At 47.2% G+C, this 22,417-nt stretch overlaps 1 protein-coding gene and 1 non-coding gene across 8 annotated transcripts in view; one reads left to right on the forward strand and one right to left on the reverse strand.

Annotated features, from left to right (window-relative positions):
* Window positions 1-290: 290 nt before the first annotated feature.
* KDM4A (lysine demethylase 4A) overlaps window positions 291-22,417 on the reverse strand; it is a 48,842-nt gene continuing 26,715 nt past the window's right edge. For 4 of the 7 annotated variants that reach the window (XM_077845345.1, XM_077845349.1, XM_077845348.1 and 1 more), the window contains exons 12-22: window positions 19,005-19,125; window positions 13,659-13,840; window positions 12,040-12,244; window positions 11,495-11,571; window positions 10,182-10,237; window positions 8,162-8,270; window positions 7,655-7,840; window positions 4,473-4,643; window positions 2,149-2,268; window positions 1,765-1,857; window positions 291-1,633 (exon numbers count right to left, since the gene is read on the reverse strand). In XM_077845345.1, the coding sequence (XP_077701471.1) occupies window positions 1,493-1,633; window positions 1,765-1,857; window positions 2,149-2,268; window positions 4,473-4,643; window positions 7,655-7,840; window positions 8,162-8,270; window positions 10,182-10,237; window positions 11,495-11,571; window positions 12,040-12,244; window positions 13,659-13,840; window positions 19,005-19,125 (1,461 nt within the window). In that variant the 3' untranslated portion in view covers window positions 291-1,492. Of the gene's footprint in view, window positions 1,634-1,764; window positions 1,858-2,148; window positions 2,269-2,671; window positions 2,844-3,754; window positions 3,858-4,472; window positions 4,644-7,654; window positions 7,841-8,161; window positions 8,271-10,181; window positions 10,238-11,494; window positions 11,572-12,039; window positions 12,245-13,658; window positions 13,841-18,613; window positions 18,749-19,004; window positions 19,126-22,417 lie in introns of those variants that run through there. The other 3 variants (XM_077845350.1, XM_077845351.1, XR_013350467.1) reach the window with 3 other exon arrangements.
* On the forward strand, window positions 17,674-17,780 carry LOC144282769 (U6 spliceosomal RNA). The gene has a single exon (XR_013351212.1). It is a non-coding gene; the product is annotated as a U6 spliceosomal RNA (small nuclear RNA).

Consider the following 22,417-nt stretch of genomic DNA (forward strand, 5'->3'; position numbering starts at 1 on the left):
GTGAGAGTGGCCCGGTCCTCAATCCCCTCCTTCCTACCCCGAAGACAAAGGAAGCAAAACAAGGAGCTCATAGCCACCAGTGCCTCTGCTCCCCAGGTCTCCCCCTGCCTGGTCTAACACACAGCCCACAGGACCAGGACTTGACAAGGAACCCATCGCTTTAGGACAGCTTCCTAGATCCTGCCCGAGTGGTCTTCTTAAAATACCTCGCCCTGCCCCAGAGCTTATAACTAGATCTACCCCCAGCCTGACCCTGGGCCATTCAGGCTCTGTGGGGCAGACACAGCAAATCCTCTGCTCAACACATTTTATTGCTAAGGACAAGGTGATGCACCAGTTTTCAAAATAATTTGGTTTATAGCGTTCATACGTAACAAAAAACAGGGAAGTATTATAAATCTGATTCTTGTATACACAAGGGTATAGGTGTGAAGCCCTCCAATCCTGGGCCCAGGCAAACAAATTCATGAGGAGCAAAAACCTGTTTAACCCCTTCAGCGTTGCCCTCCAGTCCCACCCCCACCCCCAAATCAGCTCCCTCCCACCCCCAGACCAGGGGCATATCTAGACCTGCCCCCCAGTCTCCAGTGGCCCCAGTTCATCTTAACCCTCCCAGCCCCTGCATGATTGCAATTTTCTGTTGCCAGAATCACCCACCAGGCTCTGCCTGCTTCCATCATTAAGATCCCCCTTCAGGTGCTCCCCACCCGCACCCTAATACTGTGCCAGAGAGGTCCTGTGCCTAGAGTGATATGGGCACAGCCCCATGCTACCTCCTATCTTCTCCATCAAAATAGGACAAAGAGGTGGCATTAACCCCCTAATATCTCAACACTGCAGCTTCGCCAGCACTTCCTTGAGCCCGTTCCAGGGACACAGATGCCATACTTATCTCCAGCCAACCCCTAGGAGCCTTTGCTCAGCTCAGCTGAGGGCCAAATTTCACATTCTGTTTGCCCTGGACAGGCAAGGAAGGCAGTAAAGGCCAAGGGCTGGCAGAAGCTGGTCCAGACCAAACATCCACACATGCGCACACGGACACACACACACACACACACATATACACGCAGGCACGCACGCACACACACACATAAATACAAAAGAGGGGAGGAAGGAAGCACCAGCACCTCTGCCTAGTTGGTGCAGGTGATTGTTAGGAAGCTAAGTCCTAGGCCAGGAACAGGGCAACCAGCCCAGCCAGCACAGTCAACCCCGCTGCAAACCGGGGCCAGGGCAGCCCCAAGCAGTTCAGTGCACAGCCCTTCAGCTGGGAGATCAGCTGCTGCCACATGTCCAAGGAAGGCTGTCCTTTCACTACAGCGGAATGCGACGGGGATGGGGGTGTGAGAAGACAATGGGGTCAGTTATTCCATTCCTTTTCATTGTACAACTTCACTTTCAGAGCCTTCAGAGTTCCATGGGTCTGCTGTGCTGTGGAACCCCACAGTGCTCTCGCCTTGATGGCTGGGCACCGGTTGGCCCCTGGAAGCACCTACTCCATGATGGCTCGGTATAGTGCAGGCTCAATGTAATCTTCCCGGTATCTTGAGTTGATCACTCGTTGCCGTTTCTTTTCCTGCTTAACTTCCTTCTCTGTGAAAATCTCATTGAAGCGCATGTCTGAGGCTACAGACTGTAGAGGAATAAGCAAGCCCGATGAGCACTTTGTGGCCAACCACCCCAGGGAAAGAACAAAAGGACACACCCTTGCCTTGTTCCCTCCCTCCCAGACCAGAACCATGAACACACAGAAAACACACTCACCAGTCTAGACTTGACTCTCTTGGGAAGCTCTTCATCCAGCGTGTACACGTCATCTCTCTTAACCACAAGCTGTGAGCCATCCTCAAACTCCACCTACCAAATAAACAAAGACCTTTGGCTAAGAGATCCCTTTCTCCCTGGTCCACTGTGCACAGTGGCAATTTCCTGCCATCACAGGAAGGATCCAGAACACTGAATGAAGGACTGCCAAATCTGAAGCCACCTCTGGCAGACTAGATAGACATAGAGCAGTCCCAAGCTCTGAAAAGGTTATTACTGACCGCTGAGCTCTCCCAAAAGCAAAGATTCCCCTCCAGCCTAAGAGGAAACATTTGAATTAATCAAGTGCTCCCCAGCCCCCCACAAAAACCTTTGGCTGGCTACCTGGTACATCTGGATGGGGTGGGAGGCCACAAATTTAGCTCCGTAGACTTGGCCATCTGTCCATCTCACTTGGACCACTTCTCCTTCAGCAGGAGGACCCAACTGGAGACAGTCCTGACTCTGAGGGAACAGTAGGGGAGAAGAGTGAAAGGAAGATCCCTCTGCGTGCAGGGGTTACCACCACCTACTTAGGGAAGAATGAACTGGGACAAATTCCTGCTCAGGCATACAGGCCAGGCAGGCTCTCCCTGGGCTGAAAGATACCCTAGTTAGAGACCTGCCTGCTGAGTCCAAGTCAGCCCCATCTCTCTGCCCCTGTTGCTCTGAGGTGACAGAGCAAACATAGAGTAAATTTAATAAACATAGTGCCAAGATCAAGAATCCTTCTCACACTGCTTTAACTGTCCTGCTAAAGGTCAAGGGACAGGCCCTGCCCCGAGGAGACAGAAGACAACGATGAATTCTGAGTAACGTTAAAACGTTATTAGCCTCTTTCTTTGTGCTGTATTTTTTCACCACCAGGAGCTTATAATTGAGGGAAAAGAGAAAAATGCCTGGTTTCACATAATAGTGTCTCTTGATGAAGCAGAAAAACTTAACTTGTCAAACCTCAGTCCTGGAGTATGCATGTGAGTACTTGGAGACGGACACTTCTACTGCAGGCTGAAGGAGGATGGTTGTCTTGAGGGAAAGCACTGTGGAACCGAGTTGTGAGCTGCTTTTTATCATGGAACACTAGCTTTGTTTGAAAAACTGGCTGACAAACTATGGTTATTCAGACTTGGGTTTTGGCAGACATCTTCTCAGAAATGAATGAAATAAGCTTGTCACTTCAAGGAAAATAAAAGACAGTACTGCCAATAAAAAAACTTCAGCTTTTAGAAAAATCTGAACGTCAGAAAAGTTGTATCACCACAATAAGCTTCAATAAGCTTGAAGCTTTGCCAAATTTAAACATATTTCTGAGGGGCACCAGGCAGGCTCAGTTGGTGGAGTGTGTGACTCTTGATCTCAGGGTTGTGGGTTCAAGCCCCAAGTTGGGTGTAAAGGTTATTTATAAATAAATAAAATCTTAGAAAAAAAAAAAAAAGATGTGCAGAAATGTAGAAAATGGCATTCTTCCCACTAATATTTTGTTTTAAAAGCTATCTTTAAAAACCCAGATTATATTAATCTCCATTTTAATTTCCAGTAAACATGGGCAGACATTACCCACAAAAAAGCTCTATGAGGTCCTCAGTAATTTTTAGAAAACAGAGTCCTGAGATCACGGATCTAAGAGATAGCACCGCTTGCTTCTCAGAAGTGACAGAGACACCTAACATGAAGCATTTAGTACAGGGCCTGGTGTGCTAGAAAAGCTTAGTAAATTATACCTCTACTGCTGCCACAAACACTACTAATATCATCTTTACTATGACTCAAGTCTACCTTGTAACTAACGTTAGGTGCTTTTAGCAACTAGGTTGCTAATACAGGATAAAGATGGGAACTACTGGATTCCTTAAAGGTAGAAGTGGCTTCATCCACTGCTTTGGTGCTTAGGAAAGGGCAGAGTGAGAGTAAGGGAAACTCAAACTAAGTCCTGAATACTGAGCCAGGAAACCTAGAAGTGGGTCCAGGCAGAGCTTCCAGTGTGTCAGGTGTCAATAACATAAGCAGGCCAGGGATGTCTCCAAGCAGTTTCTACTCAGCCCCAAAGCCTTCACCTGTAAAGAACCAAAAGCAAATTCCATACATCCACTAAGAGGGCATGACAGGAAAAGAAGGTGGATAATTCTTCCAAAATCACACAGCTACTAAGCAAAGGAGCTGGTGTTGGCACATTGGTCAGATTCCACTGCACTAGAACACCTTTCATGGTAGTTTGACTGAAATAGAAGCAGGCTTCAAAATACTGCAGAAAACACGGATTCCGGGCACCTGGATGGCTCAGTGGTTGAGCACCTGCCTTTGGCTCAGGTCGTGATCCTGGGGCCCTGGAATCGAGTCCTGCATCAGGCGCCCCACAGGAAGCCTGCTTCTCCTTCTGCCTATGTTTGTGTCTCTCTCTCTTTGTCTCTCATGAATAAATAAATAAAATCAAGGAAAAAGAAAAGAAAACACAGATTCCTGTGAGCGTCTAGGGGAAGCAGAGTAGCCTAGCAGCACGCAGTTTTCTTCACAAAGAAACACCAGTACAAAATGCTTCCTTATGTTCAGGGAAAGACTGATGGGACTGTGGGCCCAGCTAGAAATGGCAGGCAGGCCCACAGTCAGTCTGCCAGCCAGCCCCAGAAACACCCCCATCCCAAACTGCCCAAGAAGCTCCTTGCAGACATTACCACTATGTCCTCAGGATAGAGATTGTCACTGAAGGAACCATCATCAAAGTTGACTTCATAGAAGGTCTCAGTGGTGAGCCTGACCACCTCACACTGGTAGAAGCGCCCATTCTTGTGCTTGCTAATGACCTTCTGGCCTGCAGTGATGCTCTGCAAGGCCCCCTTGGCACGCTGGAAAAAAATAGAGGCTTGGGTTACTCCCACATGATTTGACAGGCCTGAAAAATGTGGACCAAGACCAACTGGTTTTTCTTTCCCAGGGAAAGACGATGGAAATGGAAAACCAAGAAAGACTAGGGGGTGGGAGCTGAACCAGATCTTTCCAGGTACTCAAATCCCAGCAGGGAGGCTACAAGAAACCAGCAGCATGTTTCCCTCCATAAATGTAGCACCTCCCTAGTTCCCAGTCCACAATGGGTCCTTCTACCATACTATCTCCCAGAATAGACTCTTGTGACTTCCCTATTGTTGCCAGGAACTAACCAAATAGCACCTACGAATGCATACAGCTTAGATACACATCAAGGAAGACACTCAGTGAGGGCTCTGAGCCCAGGCCCCCAAACAATGCACCATGCTAATCTCAGCACTAGCTCTACACTCAGGGCTAAAGCACAAAGACTGAAGATCCCTGGATGTCCTTAGCCGCATGTGACCAGGAGCTCCCATTCTAAGGGCCCTATAATCTCTGAGACACACCACCCTCTCATCCTGAACTTACCCCTGATGCAAATGGATCACAGAGCATCTGGTGGCACTAGATCCAACCACTCCTCCCCAAGTTCCCCCAAGCACTGTGCTCCGTCACGCTGGCCCCCTTACTGTCCCTGAACATGTGTGCCAAACACATTCCCCACCTCAGTCTTTGCCCTGCTGTTCCCTCTACCTGAAATGCTATTCCTCAGTCATCTGCACACTGGCCCCCTCACATCCAAATGTCAACCTACTGACACTTCCTTAATATTCCTCTTCCATTCCCCTTATCCTGCTACATTTTCATCCACCACCCCTCTGGCCATCTGACATACTGTACATTTACACGTTTCAATGGGTTTTCCAACTGCATGGAGCAAGAGGACAGGCACGGTTGGGTCTGGGTCACTGGTATACTCCCAATGCCTAAACCTGAGCCTAAGATGTAATAGGTGCTTAGTAAGTATTTGAAAGATTATGAAAGAAATACTCAACAGTACCCCATGTTCTCACAGGGTCAGCAGCCTACAGCTGCCAATTTAAGGATCTGGAGTGCTAGGGATGCCTGGGTGGCTCAGTGGTTTAACACCTGCCTTTGGCCCAGGGCGTGATCCTAGAGTCCCAGGATCAGGTCCTGGGATTGGGTCCCGTGTCGGGCTCCCTGCGAGGAGCCTGCTTCTCCCTCTGCCTGTGTCTCTGCATCTCTCATGAATAAACAAATAAAATATTTTAAAGAAAAAAAAAGGATCTGGAGTGCTGAGGACAATCCCCGTAGTACTGGCCTGGCTCCATAAGCAAACTCCTGCTTCCCTGATCCTTGGGGCTCAGCCCTACACCTCACACACCACCCCTCCAGTCTCTTTCTCACAAAGACTTTCTCCTCTTCCTGAGCTCCTAACCCACCTGCCCACCTGTCATGCTTAGTCAAAGATCTTTATGAAAAAGAAGAATCCAGTCAGCCAACAAGACCTATGCCACAATCTCAAATGGTAATGACAGGTGTGCTCCTCTAGAGGAGCCCTCTATTGTGTTCTTCACTTTATAAGTATTCATCATCTTTATAAGCATCTCTCCTATTTGACTCTAACTCCCCCAACTAGAGTCTGGCTTCTGACCAGAAGACCCCATGGCAACTCCTCAGTGTGGGGCACCAATGAGCACTATGCCAGACCTGCCAGCCCCAGAGCACACAACCTCCTGATCCCCCTCCAGTGGCTTCCATCTGTACTTTTTCAGCTACTTTGGCTGGCTTCTGCTCTGCCATCTGCTCCTTATATTAGGAATCTCCAGATTCCAGTTTCTAATGGCAACTGGATTGAACTACCCTGTTAAAGACTGCTAAGATCCAAATCTTCACCCTCATAGTTAAAGCAGCCTCCTTTAGAAGCTCCATCAGAGTGCTCCAGCAATCACCTCAATGTCAAATGTCCTATCCTCTTCACTTCTCCCCCTCCCCACCTGGGAACCAGCCCTACTCTGAATCAGTTCCGGCCAGTTAATAGCATCATCGAATTTGCATCCCTTCCATCTTTCAGGGGAAGAACATGAGCCGTCTTAAATAGACACTCCCTTACACCTTCCCCATGTTAATCTCTAAGGCGGTCAACAATCCCTGTCAATTCCACCCATCGTAGGAGCCCATGGTTAGATGTGACCCCCAAAGCTCTACCTCCCTGTATGTTCTCACTTCAGACCTCACTTTAATCCCAAACTAACTAGTCCCCCTGCCTTAAATTTCAGCTTCGAGCCTTTGAATCCACCACTAGAGTAACTGTTAAGAAATATGGCTCAAAATCAATTTTTGAAAAGTTCTCATCTAGTGGAAGAGAGATCAAATTCCTAAATGGGGCAGTCCAGGGCCTTAACCGCCTGGCGCCGCTTGTCTTTCAGTACCTGCCATATTCCCAGAACCAGCCTCACATGCACCTTCTCCTGAGCCTTGCTTGTTCTGCTTCTGAAGCCCTGAATGCCCTCCCTCTCACAATTGCTACTTATTGTTTAAGTCCCAATTCAATTGCCACCTTCTACCCAAACTCTTTCATAACTTGTCTACCTAAGATGACATGTAATTTTCTCCAAGCTTCACTATTTAGAGAAGCACAAAAGTCTACTGTACGGTGGTTAACAGTTAACTCTTCCGAGCACTCTCTACCAGCTGACACTATCTGCAGAGCTCCTGCTACATCCTAGACACCGTGTTAGGGAAGAGGGACACTCATGTTAATAAGCTAGGGCCCCCTCAGGGAGGGGTGGCAAACAAGTAAACAGATAATCACAAAGAATCGACCACAAGCAGTTTGATGCTGATTAGGAGGTACAAGGCAGGGAGCAGAGATGGATGAGGGCCACCTCTTCATCCCTTCCACATTGGCACTCTCCATAAAGCAGGACTCTGGAGAGAATACTTGCTGACACAATAAATGGATAGCCTGCAGAGAAAATGACCCTAGAAACTGTCAAGAGGATTCTAGAATGGCATCCTCCCTCACCTCCAGATTAGGGATCTTGTGTCGAAAGCAGGTAATGAAGACAACAAAAGGCCAGTCATCGGGCTGCATCATCACCCCAGCAGCCTGGGCACAGCTCACGTGGAAGGCAGTTGGGCAACGGCCGTGAGAACATTGCACACAGCAGCCAGCGGTTCTTTTCCTCCGCTTCTTGCAGAAGACGCATTTCTACAACACAAGGGAAGCAAGCCAGTGACTCCAGCAGCTACCACTGCAGTCTCCTCCACTGTTCCCCTGTCTAAATGCACACAGCCAAACCAGCACCTTCTTCCCGAAACAAAAGGGTACATAAACCTCTTTCAACCTCCTATATGAATACATGTGTCCTCAGTAAGTAGTTTTAACCATATGGTGCCTCACAAACCTTGACCAAAACCAAGGGTAAAAGATGACCACTGGGCCTCAAAAACGTTATGTTCTCCTCCACCCAGAGACATATAAATGGGGCAATGACAGAGAGAGTCCCCAAGCCCATTCCCTCTTCCTTACCAGTTTGAAGCGGGGCAAGGGAATTTTGCTCACATCCACTGGACTTCTTTCGGCAATGTTGACAAACCTTGCTTCCAAAATTGCCACAGCACATGAGACGTGGACCCACCTGCCAAAAGGCAAAGGCTACCTCAGTCACCTCTGGCTGTAAGGCCCTGTTGCCTTTTCATCAAATCTATCAATTCGGGGGGGGGGGGGGGGGGGGGGCCTGCACACAGTGCTCCCTCCCTAGCCAAACAAGGCCTCTTCCTTCCACCTGCAAGGTCCAGGGACTTGGCAAGGTAAGAACCAGGAGTGTTCACACTGAGTACAGAAATGGGTCCCTACTATACGGCCCTGCATTAGCACAGGGTTGCGCTTCTTACACCACAAACTCATATAAAATCTCTTGCAAAATGAGCAGAAACACAGCTGATTGAAAGGGGTAGGTTTCAGGAAGTGAGAATAAATCAGAGAGCTCTATATAGACCTCTTTTACCACAGAAGCTGGGTGCTTCCTCAAAATGTCTCCATCTGTCCCCCGTCTGCCAGTAGCCGTAGGTCTCCCCTCTAGGCCTTCACCCAAACCTTTCCCCTGGGCTGAAATGACCTCTCCTTCTGATCCCTGCATCCACAGCAAGCTCACTCGTTAAGGTCTGGCACAGGCCCCACCTACTCTGACAGGTCTGTTCAATGGACATTTTGAGAAAATTACAGTTCTGGGCATTTTGATAGGAACATGATGTGACTCTTAACATCAGACCAGATAAAAGCTATCACAGACAATGTGGGGCCTACACAGAAGCTGTCTGTATAGTATTGGTGGGGCTCCTCTGCAACTGTGGGAACAGACTTGTTTGGCATGACCCCACAGGAGCAGAACTAGGGATATAGGGTTAAGGTGGGAGGCTCAAGGAGAGCCACTTCTGCTCCAAGTAAGGAAGAACTTTTAACAGCGCTCTCCCACAACTATGAGGAACACGATAACCTCAAATAATGGCAGCAAGTGCCTTTGAAGGCCTGGAAGCCGGCAGCCCAGGGTGGCTCAGTGGTTGAGCACCACCTTCAGCCCAGGGCATGACCTGGAGACCTGGAATCAAGTCCCATGTCAGGTTCCCTGCTTGGAGCGTGCTTCTCCCTCTGCCTATGTCTCTGCCTCTGTGTGTGTGTGTGTGTGTGTGTGTGTGTGTGTCTGTGTCTCTCATGAATAAATAAATAGAATATTTAAAAGAAAAAAAATAAAGGCCTGGAAGCAGCAAGCAGAAGAGCTGTCTATGTGGAACAGAACAAAGGATCGGGGAGGTTCCTGTACTGCAGGCAGGCTCCAATTCCCACAGGACGTTAGCTAGAAGCAGGATATTCACCACCGGCTGCCCACCAATCTGTGTGCACTACAGTCCCACGGACAGCCAGCTTTTCCAGAGCAAAAACTTCATCCACCTCACACTTCTACCTCAGACCAAGTAAGCTAAGACCAGGCACAAAGGGTCAGCTCAGTAAGAAAAGCTGCCTGCTGGCTAGGATGCCCAGACTTCTGTAGGTCTGACTTCACAGCAGGTGGGCGAGGCTGAGCTCTCCTCCATGTCCCACTCTGCTCCCCAAGGACACTCACCCTCCTTCCAACAGCAGGCCTGAGCCAGGCAGAGTGCGCCTGTGGACAAGGGCTCACAAGCCCATGCCCATGGCCACCTCTGCACCAGCCCCAGCTACAATAAGATAACTGTCTCACTTCTGGCCCATGGGGCCACTACATGGTCTGTGCAGGATCCCCACACCCTCATGCGCCTGTCTTAGCTCCTCCAAAAGGAAGACATCACTTATATCTCTGCCTCGGAGGAGAAGCTAGATTGGAAAGGTCTAGAGCTGCTTGGCTCCCCTTGGCAACCCATTTTCAAAATTAGTCTTGGAGATGCTATTCCAGCTCCAACAATGTGCTTCCCAAACCCTCCATCAGTCATTTTGATGAACGGCCACTGCCCTCTCAGAGCCTCTCCAACGCTGCTCCAGAGCTGAGCAGCGGAGCCACTGCTCAGAAACTCACCTGTCATCATTGGCTCTCTGTAGGGCTCCCCCTCGTAGTGAGCACAAACAGCAATCCTGCCAAGAAGGGATGGGGAGGAAGGGCGGTTACCACCAAGTCATTAACATCCAATCTGCTCTCTCCTTGGCCTCCTTTGGGTAACTGCAGCCTCCACATAAGAAAGTGGCTTAATGGCATGTGGGGCCTCGCCTACACAGTCCACATAAGCAGGACTCCCCCACAGGAAGACAAGGAGACCACCCAGAGCTAAAGTATACCAAGTATTTGCCTGACTTAACATAATCCTCTTCGTTGTTAATAGTAACAGCTGTAAGTGGTCACCAAGAACGCTCTGTCCAAACTGAAGGCATTACAGGTCTCTGCCCGCCTCCTACGTGGGGTGCTGCCAAGGTTCCGGGGCAGGGGATAAAGAGGAGAGAGCTACTAAATGAAGCATCTGAGCCCCATTCTGATGGCCCAACCCAATAGCTAAGTTCTTTAAAGGGGGTTATAGCTGGTTCACAGGGGGACCTACTTGGTCCAGATACAATGTAGCAAATACAACTTTCAGACTGATACATGTCCTGCCATAGCTGAGCAGCAACCAGGCTATGGGGATTTATTCTGACAATACCCACTCTGACATCACTGTGAACCAGGCCCTGTGCAGACTGCTGGAGACAGAAAGCCCACATGAGGGGCACCTGGGTGGCTTAGTTAAGCGTAGGCCTTCAGCTCAGGTCATGATCTCGGGGTTCTGGGATCAAGCCCCATGTCGGACTCCCTGCACAGTGGGGAGTCTGCTTGTTTTCCTGTCCCTCTGGCCCTCCCTCCCTTTGTGATCTCTAATAAAATAAGTAAAATCTAAAAAAAAGAAAGAAGAAGAAAGAAGAAAGAAGAAGAAAGAAGAAGAAAGAAGAAGAAGAAGAAGAAGAAGAAGAAGAAGAAGAAGAAGAAGGAGAAGAAGAAGAAGAAAGAAGAAGAAAGAAAGAAGGAGGAGGAGGAGGAGGAGGAGGAGGAGGAGGAGGAGGAGGAGGAGGAGGAGGAGGAAGAAGAAGAAGAAGAAGAAGAAGAAGAAGAAGAAGAAGAAGAAGAAAGAAAGAAAGAAGAAGGAAGAAGAAGGAAGAAGAAAGAAGAAGAAAGAAGAAGAAAGAAGAAGAAGAAGAAGAAGAAGAAGAAGAAGAAGAAGAAGAAGAAAGAAGAAGGAAGAAGAAAGAAGAAGAAAGTAAGTCCATACAAAAAAGAAGAAGAAAGTAAGTCCATACAAAAAAAACCTGGCCCTGAGCAAACCCCAAGTCTCACAGGCAAGACAGCAACACTGTGGACACACTCACCTCCTCCAGGGCATTGGCTGAACATCGAGAACACATCCAGTCTTCAGAAGCCTTTGTCGGGGGGACCCCATAGCAACCTAACAAGGACACCAAGATGAGTAAATTAAACCCAGAGACCAGAGTAAGAATATATACTTGCAACTCTTTTCCATATACCACCAGTCTGAAAGCTGTAACCAAATCTTACAGAAAAACCTCTGAATTCTAGAGTCAGGGGCCCCAGGATTCACCCACACGGTATGGCCCAAGGTCTCAAAAGTCAAAGACTGTAGATTCCCTGGTACGAGCACGCAGGGAACTAATCCCTCCCTTCTCCCCTGGTATGTGCAGCCCAGAGAAAAGTACAAGGTTGACTACACAAGCAAAGACCCCAAAATCAATGGTGGAACTTCAATTATCAGCAGCGAACCCCAACAACACAAGAGCAATCTTTGCACTTGAGGGCCTAGGAAGGCCCCTGGAAAGCTGGGGTGAGGCCAACATGGGGTGAGACCACAGTGAGCAGGCCTCTGGGTCAGGCCGTAGAGCAAAGGTGAACCACTCACTGGCATGGACGCGGACACTGCACTTCTTGCAGGAAACTAGAAGACTAGTGCCGTCCTCCTCAAGGTAAGGGGTAGAAAGGTTGATGTCGGTGCTGCATCCAGTGGAGGTGAAACACATTTCTGGAATCAATGGCTTGGTCCTCTGCTTCTGGGGGGCCAGAGCTGAAGTGTTTCCACAGCTCTGACTAAGGCCTCCAAACTCAACCTAAGGAGAGCAAGCAGGGGCAGCCCTCAGTGAGCATGTGCCTGTATTCCCAGCTTCCCACCTGCTCTGTCAGCAGAAAGCTGCCTCTCTTACTGGTAGGACTCTGGCTACAGTTCCTAGGTGGCAGCTATTATCCCAGAGCTGCTAATTGAAGTTACCTCTAATGACTCAAATTCAATTTCCCACAACGGCATCAAACAAAGGCCCCTGGGGACAACTGAGGAAATGGAGCGAGGTAAGAGGCAACTGGGATTTCAATCTTTCCAAACCAAGTGGTAATAAAACGCGCTGAGATGTTAGCAAGGTTGCTCTCGTGGGCTCCCCTATGTGTGGCACTGCATGGTGGCCCCCGCCCAGGGAGAGGACCCAGAGCTGGTGCTCCTAACAGACTAGCGTGATTTCCCCCAGGGGCCAACAGCAGTGAGTCACCTAAGCTGCAAGCACTGCCACATGGCTGGAGACCCACCTGTGATTCCTGGCTAGGGGTCCCTTCAGAAAGAATGGTAGGTCCATGTACTTCCCTTGACAAATACCCTAACTGCAAATATATGCTGGCACTACCAGCATTTCAAGGACAGGGCCTCAAATATGTCAACCCTAAGTACATGCCCCTCATGAAAACAGAGACCCACTTGATAGGTCTGCTAACAGTACAACCAGGCCATGGTTGTACTTGCCTCGCAGGCAAGGGCACATACAATTCTTCAGTTCTGCCTTTTTTCGGTCAATGGAAAGAAGCAGTGAGCTACTAACCCAAAGTATGTATGGTCTCACAGTTCCATTCTTTGGCAAGCGTGAAATCTGGGGCCATGCCAGGCTCAGTGCAGCCATGCCAGGTCACCCTGTGCAGGTCCCAGCTGAGACCAAGCTCCTCACCTGGCACATGCTGGTGTGGATGGCCATCAATGCCCCAGGAACCCAAGGAGCACAGATGAACTCAGCCCCAGTGCCTCCCCCTCCTGCACACCTTCTACTCCTACCTCCCCACCCTAGTTTCACCAACACCCACTGTAGCAAAGAGAAAGGAAAGACTGTACTGGAGGCTCTGGCAGACTAAAGAAATGCACAGTGCTCCAGCCTGGCCAGGAAAAAAAAACACCTGGAAGGAAGAGTTTCTGACTAGAAAGATAACAACAGATTTCTCTGCAAATGGTGTAAATGCCACAGGGTACAGGGAATCCCCCCAAGGCTAAGCCACACCCCAGTTGTTCTGCAAACCATTCTCAGGTAAAAACTCACATTGCTGGATTATCTGCCTGGAGAAACCTGACTACAGTACATGGACGGGGCAGTGAATACTAGAAGAACATGTCTTTCCCAAGACAACCAGTGACAAGCTCTGTACCCACAATTAAACCTCGCTTCCCTCCGGACTGCTGGCTCTGGATAAAAGGAGAGGATGAAGTGGGCTTACCTGATGGTAAGTCTGAAAGATCATACAGACAGCGCAGTGAGGGGCCTGCTGGGCCATGGTCTCATTGAATTCCTTTTCAGCCTCAAAGTTTGGGGGTCGGTTCTGCCATAGTTGGCTCAGGGGCTTGGCCCAGGCCTCTGTCTCCTCAGCCTCCTCCTCAGGGGTCAGCTGTTCAGACGACTCTGGAGCAGAGAGCAGAGCACAAGTCAGCACCAGCCCCGTACATGTGTAACTCTGCCTAGAGAGCAGATGAGCTCAGCCTGGTTCCAGGCTGGCCTAAACCTAAGACCCTATAGGTGATAAAGGCAAAGGGCAGAAGCAATTTTCAACAGACTTCTTCAATACTTGTATGATACTGCAGATGGTCCTGCCTGTAGCCCCTTCTCTTCTTACCCAGAGTCCAGCCTGCTCCTCTCCCCTAACAGCTGCCTGCGTTCAAAGCCTGTGCCCAAGGGCAGCACAGTAAGACACAGTCTTGCCAGAAACCACGTTACTTGTTGTCTCCGGTATGTTAGCATGTTGAGTCCCTACCTTTTAAGAGTTTTCTCTACAGTTGCACTGAAGGGAAAAAAGGGGGGAAAAAAAAAAAAAAACAAGGAAATGGCAAGACTTAAAGGTTTTTATGTCATGTGCGTTAGTCAGAACTTTCTAGTTCCCTCTGCAAAGGTTGGTGGGACAGCTGCCTTTTCTGGACAGGGATCCCCAACTGTCCCGGCTCTGCTCAGAGGAAGGTAGAGCGTGACCAAGACGAACCCTCTTTCCCACACCTTAAGTCTAGGCCAAGGCCTAACACACAATCATGGCCCACAAGACAAATGCAATCCACTTGGGGGGCTAAGAACTGTTTTTACATTTTTAAAGGATTAAAGGGAAGAAAGAAGAATATGTGAAGCCTATGAAGTCTGAAATATTTACTATCTGGTCCTTCACAGACCTCTGGTCTAGATGACAAATTTGTGTCTCTTCATTACTCTAAGACAGCAGAGTGTAGGATTCATTGGGCCCCAGCACTGCCTGAGGAAGGAAAATCCCCTCCAGGTGCCATCTTCCCAAAAGAAAGGGACACACTGCTGAATGGAAAACAAAAAAACTGGGCTCAAAAAACAAGATGGATGTGATACAGGTATACCCCTTCCAGTTCCCAGTAAATCAGTGAGATGGACTTAGCCCACTGGATTCCAACATAAACCATGAAGGAGGGAGGAAAATACCACAACTCTAATATTATGGGTCAACGGAAGCAATCTTTGGTAAAAGGAGCAACAAACATCAAAATAAATGAAATAGTGTTTCTCCAGATGCTTCCCCAAGTGAGGGAAATATGAGAGGTCACATTTGGGATGTCCTTCTTTGGCGAGTGAGTCCAAAAAAAGGTCCAAGTATGACACATCTTACAGGAGATTGGCTCCATGCCAGTGACACTACGTGAAGCCCTCATTGGAGTCACCATATCTAGCTATGTAGAGGCATCAGGAATCCCCAGCTAGGATCTCACTTCCCAGGCAGAACCACTATGAAAAGGCCCTACAGATCTAAGCAGAACAGCCCAAGGAAGGCGCTGGTATGTACTTGCACTAGGTGCCTATTTATTTGTTCATTTCTAGCAACTCCAGCTCAGTGCGAATAGTTACCTACTCTGCCTTCAGTCATGTTAAATGACCCCTGGCAGCTGCCATGTGTGTGACCTCAGTCAAGTGTACTGTTAACGTAGTGAGGTAATTGCAGACAATTTTTTTTTAAGATTTATTTATTTATTTATTTATTTATTTATTCATGATAGACATAGAGAGAGAGAGAGAGAGAGAGAGAGAGGCAGAGACACAGGCAGAGAGTTTGAGAAGCAGGCTCCATGCCAGGAGCCTGACACGGGACTCGATACCGGGACTCCAGGATCGTGCCCTGGGCCAAAGGCAGGCACCAAACTGCTGAGCCACCCAGGGATCCCCATTGCAGACAATTAAAATCAACCTATACAAGCCCTATCAAACAGGCCGACCAGGAACTATGGTGCCAAAACCAACACAAGTATTTTTCTTATCCTGGGCAAAACAAGAGTGACCAAGATTGAATAGAAGAAACAGAAACAGACAGCCTCTCAAATCACAAGAGAAAAATTAACACAGGGATATCTGCTCTGTTTACCAAACCATAGGTGGTAAAACAAAACAAAAGAAAACAAAACAAAAAAACAGGCAGCCCTGGTGGCCCAGCTGTTTAGCACCGCCTTCTGCCCAGGGTATGATCCTGGCGACCCGGGATCGAGTCCCATGTCAGGCTCCCCGCATGGAGCCTGCTTCTCCCTCTGCCTGTGTCTCTGCCTCCCTCTCTGTGTCACTCATGAATAAATAAAATCTTAAAAAAAAAAAAATCACTCCACTTATAACCACTGTAATGAGAAGGAAAAATGTTCACTATGTTAAGTGAAAATTGCAGGAAATTTACAATTTACATGTATAAACCATCACTGAGATGCACAAGAAAGATGTATTTCATTGAGTATTTTATTCCTCGATTAAAAAAAATTTGGTAAGGGGAGGCGCATGCTAGACTAAGAGACTAAAGAAACAAGACTTTGAAATGGGTGACCCCGGTTTGGTTTATACTGGTTTAAAGGGAAAAAGCTATGAAACACACTTTTGGGATAAGCAGGGAAAAATTAACATGGACTGAAGATGGGAGAACATCATGAAACACTGCCTATTTTCCTAGGTGTGGCAACAGCATTTATGACTCTTGAGGAAGTGCCTCTCGGTGCACTTCAAGTGACCTGATGAGGACAACCCACTCTCATGTGGTGGCAAGTGTATGCAGCATGTACCCCAATAACACAAGCAGAGCGAGCGCCCACAGCAACATGGCAGCGGCTGCTGACAACAGGAGGCACGCACGGGGCTTCCATCTCTTCAACATTTCCACATTTAAAATTGATCATGAATAGCTGTGAGGTCCTACGTTATTATCTCAATGGCATCATTATAAAAAGACATACATGGATATAATCTAGTATCTGGCTAGGAAAATCAGGAAGATTAACACATTAAGACATGCAAGTGGTCACCTTTGCAGGGTAATTCTGTTGTCCTCTCTATAAATGTTTCCTGTTCCAATTTCCTACAACCTCTATTTGGAGCCTTTAGAGCACCAGGGGGTTGGGGTCAGGGGATCCTGAAGCTAGGCTGCTGCTACCCAGAGAACCCAAGCTCCATCTGGGCCAGAGGAAGAGCAGAGAGACTTCTTAAGACTCTGACACAGGCTCTGGCCTACTTTTGACTAGAGGATCTCAAGACTTTCCCCACTCGCTTATCACAATCCTACTACCAAGGAAAACAGCAGAGATAGGGATCAGAAGAGAAAGGGAACATAGGGCTTGCTTCAGGAGCAGGGAGGCTGGTGAGAGTCTGGGCCTTCTCACCCAGTCACTGGTGCCAGGAAGGGCAGGGCAGGAAAGGACCTGGCATCAGTCAAGAGTAACAAAGGACCTGCTCACTGCCAGAGACTTGGCCACACTCATGTTCCTGGAACTCGAGCTCCAGGCAGCACAGGAGACCACGCTGCGCTGAGGCCAACAACTCTGAGCTCCAGCAATAGACACAGTTCCCATTTCTGCTCCAATCTCTGCCTATTTCCCTTCTGTCTCCTTCACCGGCTCCTCTTCCTGTCTTTCCACCCCCAGCCTCTGCCCTCTCCCAAGTGGCCTCATGTACTCTAAGTAAAGGTTATCAAACCAACGGTAGCTACACTCGTGGTGAGCACAAAATACCAGAGCTGTCCAATCACTATGCTGTATACCTGGAAGTAATGTAATAGTGTGTCAACTACACTTCCGCTTAAAAAAAAAAAAAAAGTTTAATAAAATTTTTAAAGTTATTTATTTGAGAGAGCATGTGGGGGAGGGGGGGAGCAGAGGGAGAGACTCTCAAGCAGACTCCCCGCTGAGCCCAAAGCCCACGACCTGGTGGACCACGACCTGGACCCTGAAAATCATGACCTGAGCTGAAATCAAGAGTCTGACACTGTGCTCGCTTCGGCAGCACATATACTAAAATTGGAACGATATAGAGAAGATTAGCATGGCCCCTGCGCAAGGATGACACGCAAATTCGTGAAGCGTTCCATATTAAAAAAAAAAAAAAAAAAGAGTCTGACACTTAACTGAGCCACCCAGGTGCCCCATTTTGGTTAAAATTTTTCAAAAGGTATCAAACACTACCTCTGCTGAGCCCCAAATCTACATTCCCCACAGACACTGAACTTAGGTTTCTAATCCCAACCAAAGCTACAATGCAGGGAGGCACTGAACTCAGGCTTCTACATGCCCCACACTCACAGCTCTACACCCAACCCCTAAATCCAGCTGACTTTAGGCTCCCAACACCCGTCACTGTATCCCTCCCCCATCCTTACCACCATCATCCTGCTTCAGACCCTCTGCTCGCAGAGGGTCTCGCAGAGACCAAGGCAAAAGCCCATCTGTTGCCCTCAAACCCATTCTCTAGATGCAGTCGCTAGGAGCAATCCTTCTTTTCTTTTTCTTTCTTTTTTAAGATTTTATCTATTTACTCATGAGAGACACAGAGAGAGGCAGAGACACAGGCAGAGGGAGAAACAGGCCCCATGCAGGGAGCCCAACGCGAGACTTGATCCCAGGGTCCCCAGGATCACTCCCTGGGCTGAAGGCGGCACTAAACCACTAAGCCACCCGAGCTGCCCAGGAGCATTCCTTCTTATGTACATCTGGCCACTTAAAACCCGTCAAAGGAAAAAAAAAAAAAAAAACCACTGAAGGCTCCTGAAGGCCCACTATAGTAAGGCCTCCCTCTCAGCCTCCCCCACCTCACTCTGGCCCACCCATCACACCCTGGCCTGGCCCTTTAACTGAGCAGCTCCCTCTGAATCGATCTTCACGCTCTCCCTTCTGCTGTAGATTAACATCTCCTCTCTTTAGATCTGTTTACCTGTCAGTTTGCCCCACTACCTTGTGAGCTTTTTGAGGGCACGGACATATCTTAGTTATCTCTGTAGCTACACATTCAGCATTTGGCTTGGCATCATTGACAGAATTGCTATCCAGAAATATCAGCCTGTACCTCCTAGTAAAGAAAGAGAAGAACCTGCATGCGATCATCCTGTATTAGGTACATTCCAAGATACATAGACATACAAAGAAATATGATTATAAATTAAGTATCAAATGAGATCCTGTTCTCTTTGTGGAGTATCTGGGAGAACAGTGAAGCATGGGCCCACCCCTGGCACTTAGCTGGGCTTCCCAATGTCCTGTCAGAGCAAGTCCTAATGGGGTGAAACACTTTCCTCTTCCTGGTCAAGAGGGAAAGCAACACTTACCATCATCACTGACGCAATCCTGCAACACGAGTGGGTGATGGCGGGGGAGCTTGCTTAAAGGCTGACGACGGCCCTTGGACTTCTTATTCTCTTCCAGGGAAAACATGTATTCATCTGCCACCTAGGCAAACCACAAGAAGAAATCAAATTGGTCTTGCCTCCACTTAGGGACACAGCAGAGGTTGGTCCTACAGTGAAAACCAACAGAAAGGGCAGGCCTAAAGAGAAATATAAAACCAAACACAGAATACACCTGCCTTTGGATAAACCAAAATGACAGTACCACACAAATTAATCTAAACTAGGATTATGTAAACATTTTAGGGCAAAATTTGTGCCTAACAAGTATAGCTCCTGTTCTCAAAAGCAGCCTGAAACAAATCTACCAAAAATAAATGTACTCTACAGGAAAGCCATGCCCCCTCCCTTAAAGTCTGGGTCATGAGATTGCATCTCAGAAAGCCCCAGAGAAACCAGGTGCCCCTTTTCATGGACCAGAAGGGCAGGAACACCTGTTACAAAGAGCCAGGCAGCTGGGCCATCAGACTTGAAATGCTAGAGGACATCCGAAGGGGTGAGGAACAGTTGACCCACTAAAGTCAAATAGGCCAGCTTCTCCTCACTCGCTGTCAAGCCCTCAGCTCTAGTTGATACTATTTATTTGTCAGCTAGTTTCCTCATCAGACAGGACAGAGTATTTAAAACTGTGACCTAATGGAACACCTGAGTGGCTCGGCGGTTGAGCGTCTGTCTTTGGCTCAGGGAGTGATCCTGGGGTCCCGGGATCGAGTCCCACATCGGGCTCCCTGCAGAGAGCCTGCTTCTCCCTCTGCCTGCGTCTCTGCCTCTGTGTTTCTCATGGATAAACAAATAAAATCTTTTCAAAAATAAATAAATAAAAATTTTAAAAACTCTGACCTAGCTACAAAAGCCAAAGTTGATTTGACTAATGCTCCATTTACATAATGTCAGAGCAAGCACAATTAGGTTTAAGATGTACAACACTGACTCAGTAATACCACAAGAGTTTCTTTCCAGTCACTGTATTTAAAATTTGGGTCATTCCTCTCAGAGAAAGCATCTGACAAAGTACAACATCCATTCATGATAAAAACTCTCAAAAAGGCAGCCTGGGTGGCTCAGCGGTTTAGCACCGCCTACAGCCCAGGGCATGATCCTGGAGACCCAGAATCGAGTCCCATGTTGGGCTCCCTGCATGGGGCCTGCTTCTCCCTCTGCCTGTGTCTCTGCCTCTCTCTGTGTCCCTCATGAATAAATAAATAAAATCTTAAAAAAAAAAACAAAAAACAAAAAAACTCAACAAACTAGGTTTAAAGGGAACATACCTCGACACAATAAAGGCCATTTATGAAAAACCCACAGCTAACATCCTCAATGGAGAAAAATTGAGAGCTTTTCTTCTAAGGTCAGGAACAAGACAAGGATGTCCAGTCTCACTACTTTATTTAATAGTACTGGAAGTCCTAGCCACAGCAATCAGACAAGAAATAAAATGTACCTAGATCGGTAATGAAGAAGTAAAACTCTATTTACAGATGACATGACACCATATATAGAAAACCTGGAAGACTCCACCAAAAAACTGCTAGAACTGATAAGGAATTCAGTGAAGTCTCAGGATACAAAAATCAATCTCCAGAACTCTGCTCCATTTCTATACACCAATAATGAAGCAACAAAAAGAAAAGAATCCCCTTTACAATTATACCAAAAATACTAAGATACCTAAGAATAAACCTAAACAAAGAGGGAAAGATCTACACTGTGTAAACTATGAAACACTGATGAAAAAAAAACTGAAGATGACACAAAAAAATGGAAAGACATTCCACACTTATGAATTGGAAGAATAAATACTTTAAAAATGTCTATAGTACTCAAAGCAATGTACACAGTTAATGTAATTACTATCAAAACAGCAACAGCATTTTTCACAGAAATAGAACAAAGAATCCTAAAATTTGTATGGAACCACAAAAGATCCCCAAACACCCAAAGCAATAGTGAAAAGCAAAGCAAAGCTGGAAGCATCACAATTCCAGACTTCAAGTTATGTTACAAAGCTGCAGTGATCAAAACAGTATGTTAATGGCACAAAGACACACAGATCAATGGAACGGAAAACCCAGAAATAAACCCACAAGTATATAGTCAATTGCATTTAAAAAAGCAGGAAAGAATATGCTGTGGGGAAGAGACAGTCTCTTCAACAAGCCGTGTACAGAAAACTGGACAGCTACATGCAAAAGAATGAAGCTGGACCACTTTCTTACACCACACACAAAAATAACTTCAAAATGGATTAAAGACCTAAATGTGAGACCTGAAACCATAAAAATTCTAAAAAAGATTTGCACAGGCAGTAATTTCTGACATTGGCCATAGCAACTTTTTTCTAGATATGTCTCCCAAGGCAAAAGAAACAAAAGCAAAAATAAACTATTGTGACTACATCAAAATAAAGGAACCCTTTTGCACTCCTGATGGGAATGCAAACTGGTACAACCCCTGTGGAAAAGAGTATGGAAGTTCTTCAAAAAATTAAAAATAGAACTGCCATACAACCCAGTAATCACACTAACTACTGGGTATTTACCCAAAGAACACAAAAATACTACTTGAAAGGAATAATGCACCCCAATGTTTATAGCAGCATTATTTACAATAGCCAAATTATGGAAGCAGCCCAAGTGTCCATTTACTGTTAAAAGGATAAAGATGCAGTATGTGTGCGTATATATAGATATATAACAGAATATTATTCAGCCATAAAAAAGACTGAAATCTTGCCATTTGCAACAACATGGATGGAGCTCAAGGATGATGTTAAGGGACATAAGTCAGAGAAAGACAAATATCATAGGATTTCATTCATATGTGGAATTTTTTTTTTTAAGATTTTATTTATTTATTCATGGGAGACACAGAGAGGCAGAGACACAGGCAGAGACAGAAGCAGGCTTCATGCAGAGAGCCCGATGTGGGACTCGATCCCGGGTCTCCAGGATCAGGCCCTGGGCTGAATGAAGGCGGTGCTAAACCACTGAGCCACCTGGGCTGCCCTCATATGTGGAATTTAACAACAAAAGGAGCAAAGGGAAATAGAAACAAACCAAGAAACAGACTCTTAACTATAGAGAACAAACTCCAGACAGGAGGTGGGTGGGGGAATGGGTGAAAGGGATGGGGATTAAGGAGTGCAACTTAATAAGTACCAGGCAATTTAAATAAAAACCTAAAAAAACTGGGATGCCTGGGTGGCTCAACGGTTGAGCATCTGCCTTCAGCTCAGGGCATGATCCTTGAGTACCGAGTTTGAGTCCCACATTGGGCTCCCCTCAAAGAACCTGCTTCTCCCTCTGCCTATGTCTCTGCCTCTCTCTGCAATCTCT

Source organism: Canis aureus, chromosome 13, assembly GCF_053574225.1.
Source record: "Canis aureus isolate CA01 chromosome 13, VMU_Caureus_v.1.0, whole genome shotgun sequence".
Taxonomy (NCBI): domain Eukaryota; kingdom Metazoa; phylum Chordata; class Mammalia; order Carnivora; family Canidae; genus Canis; species Canis aureus.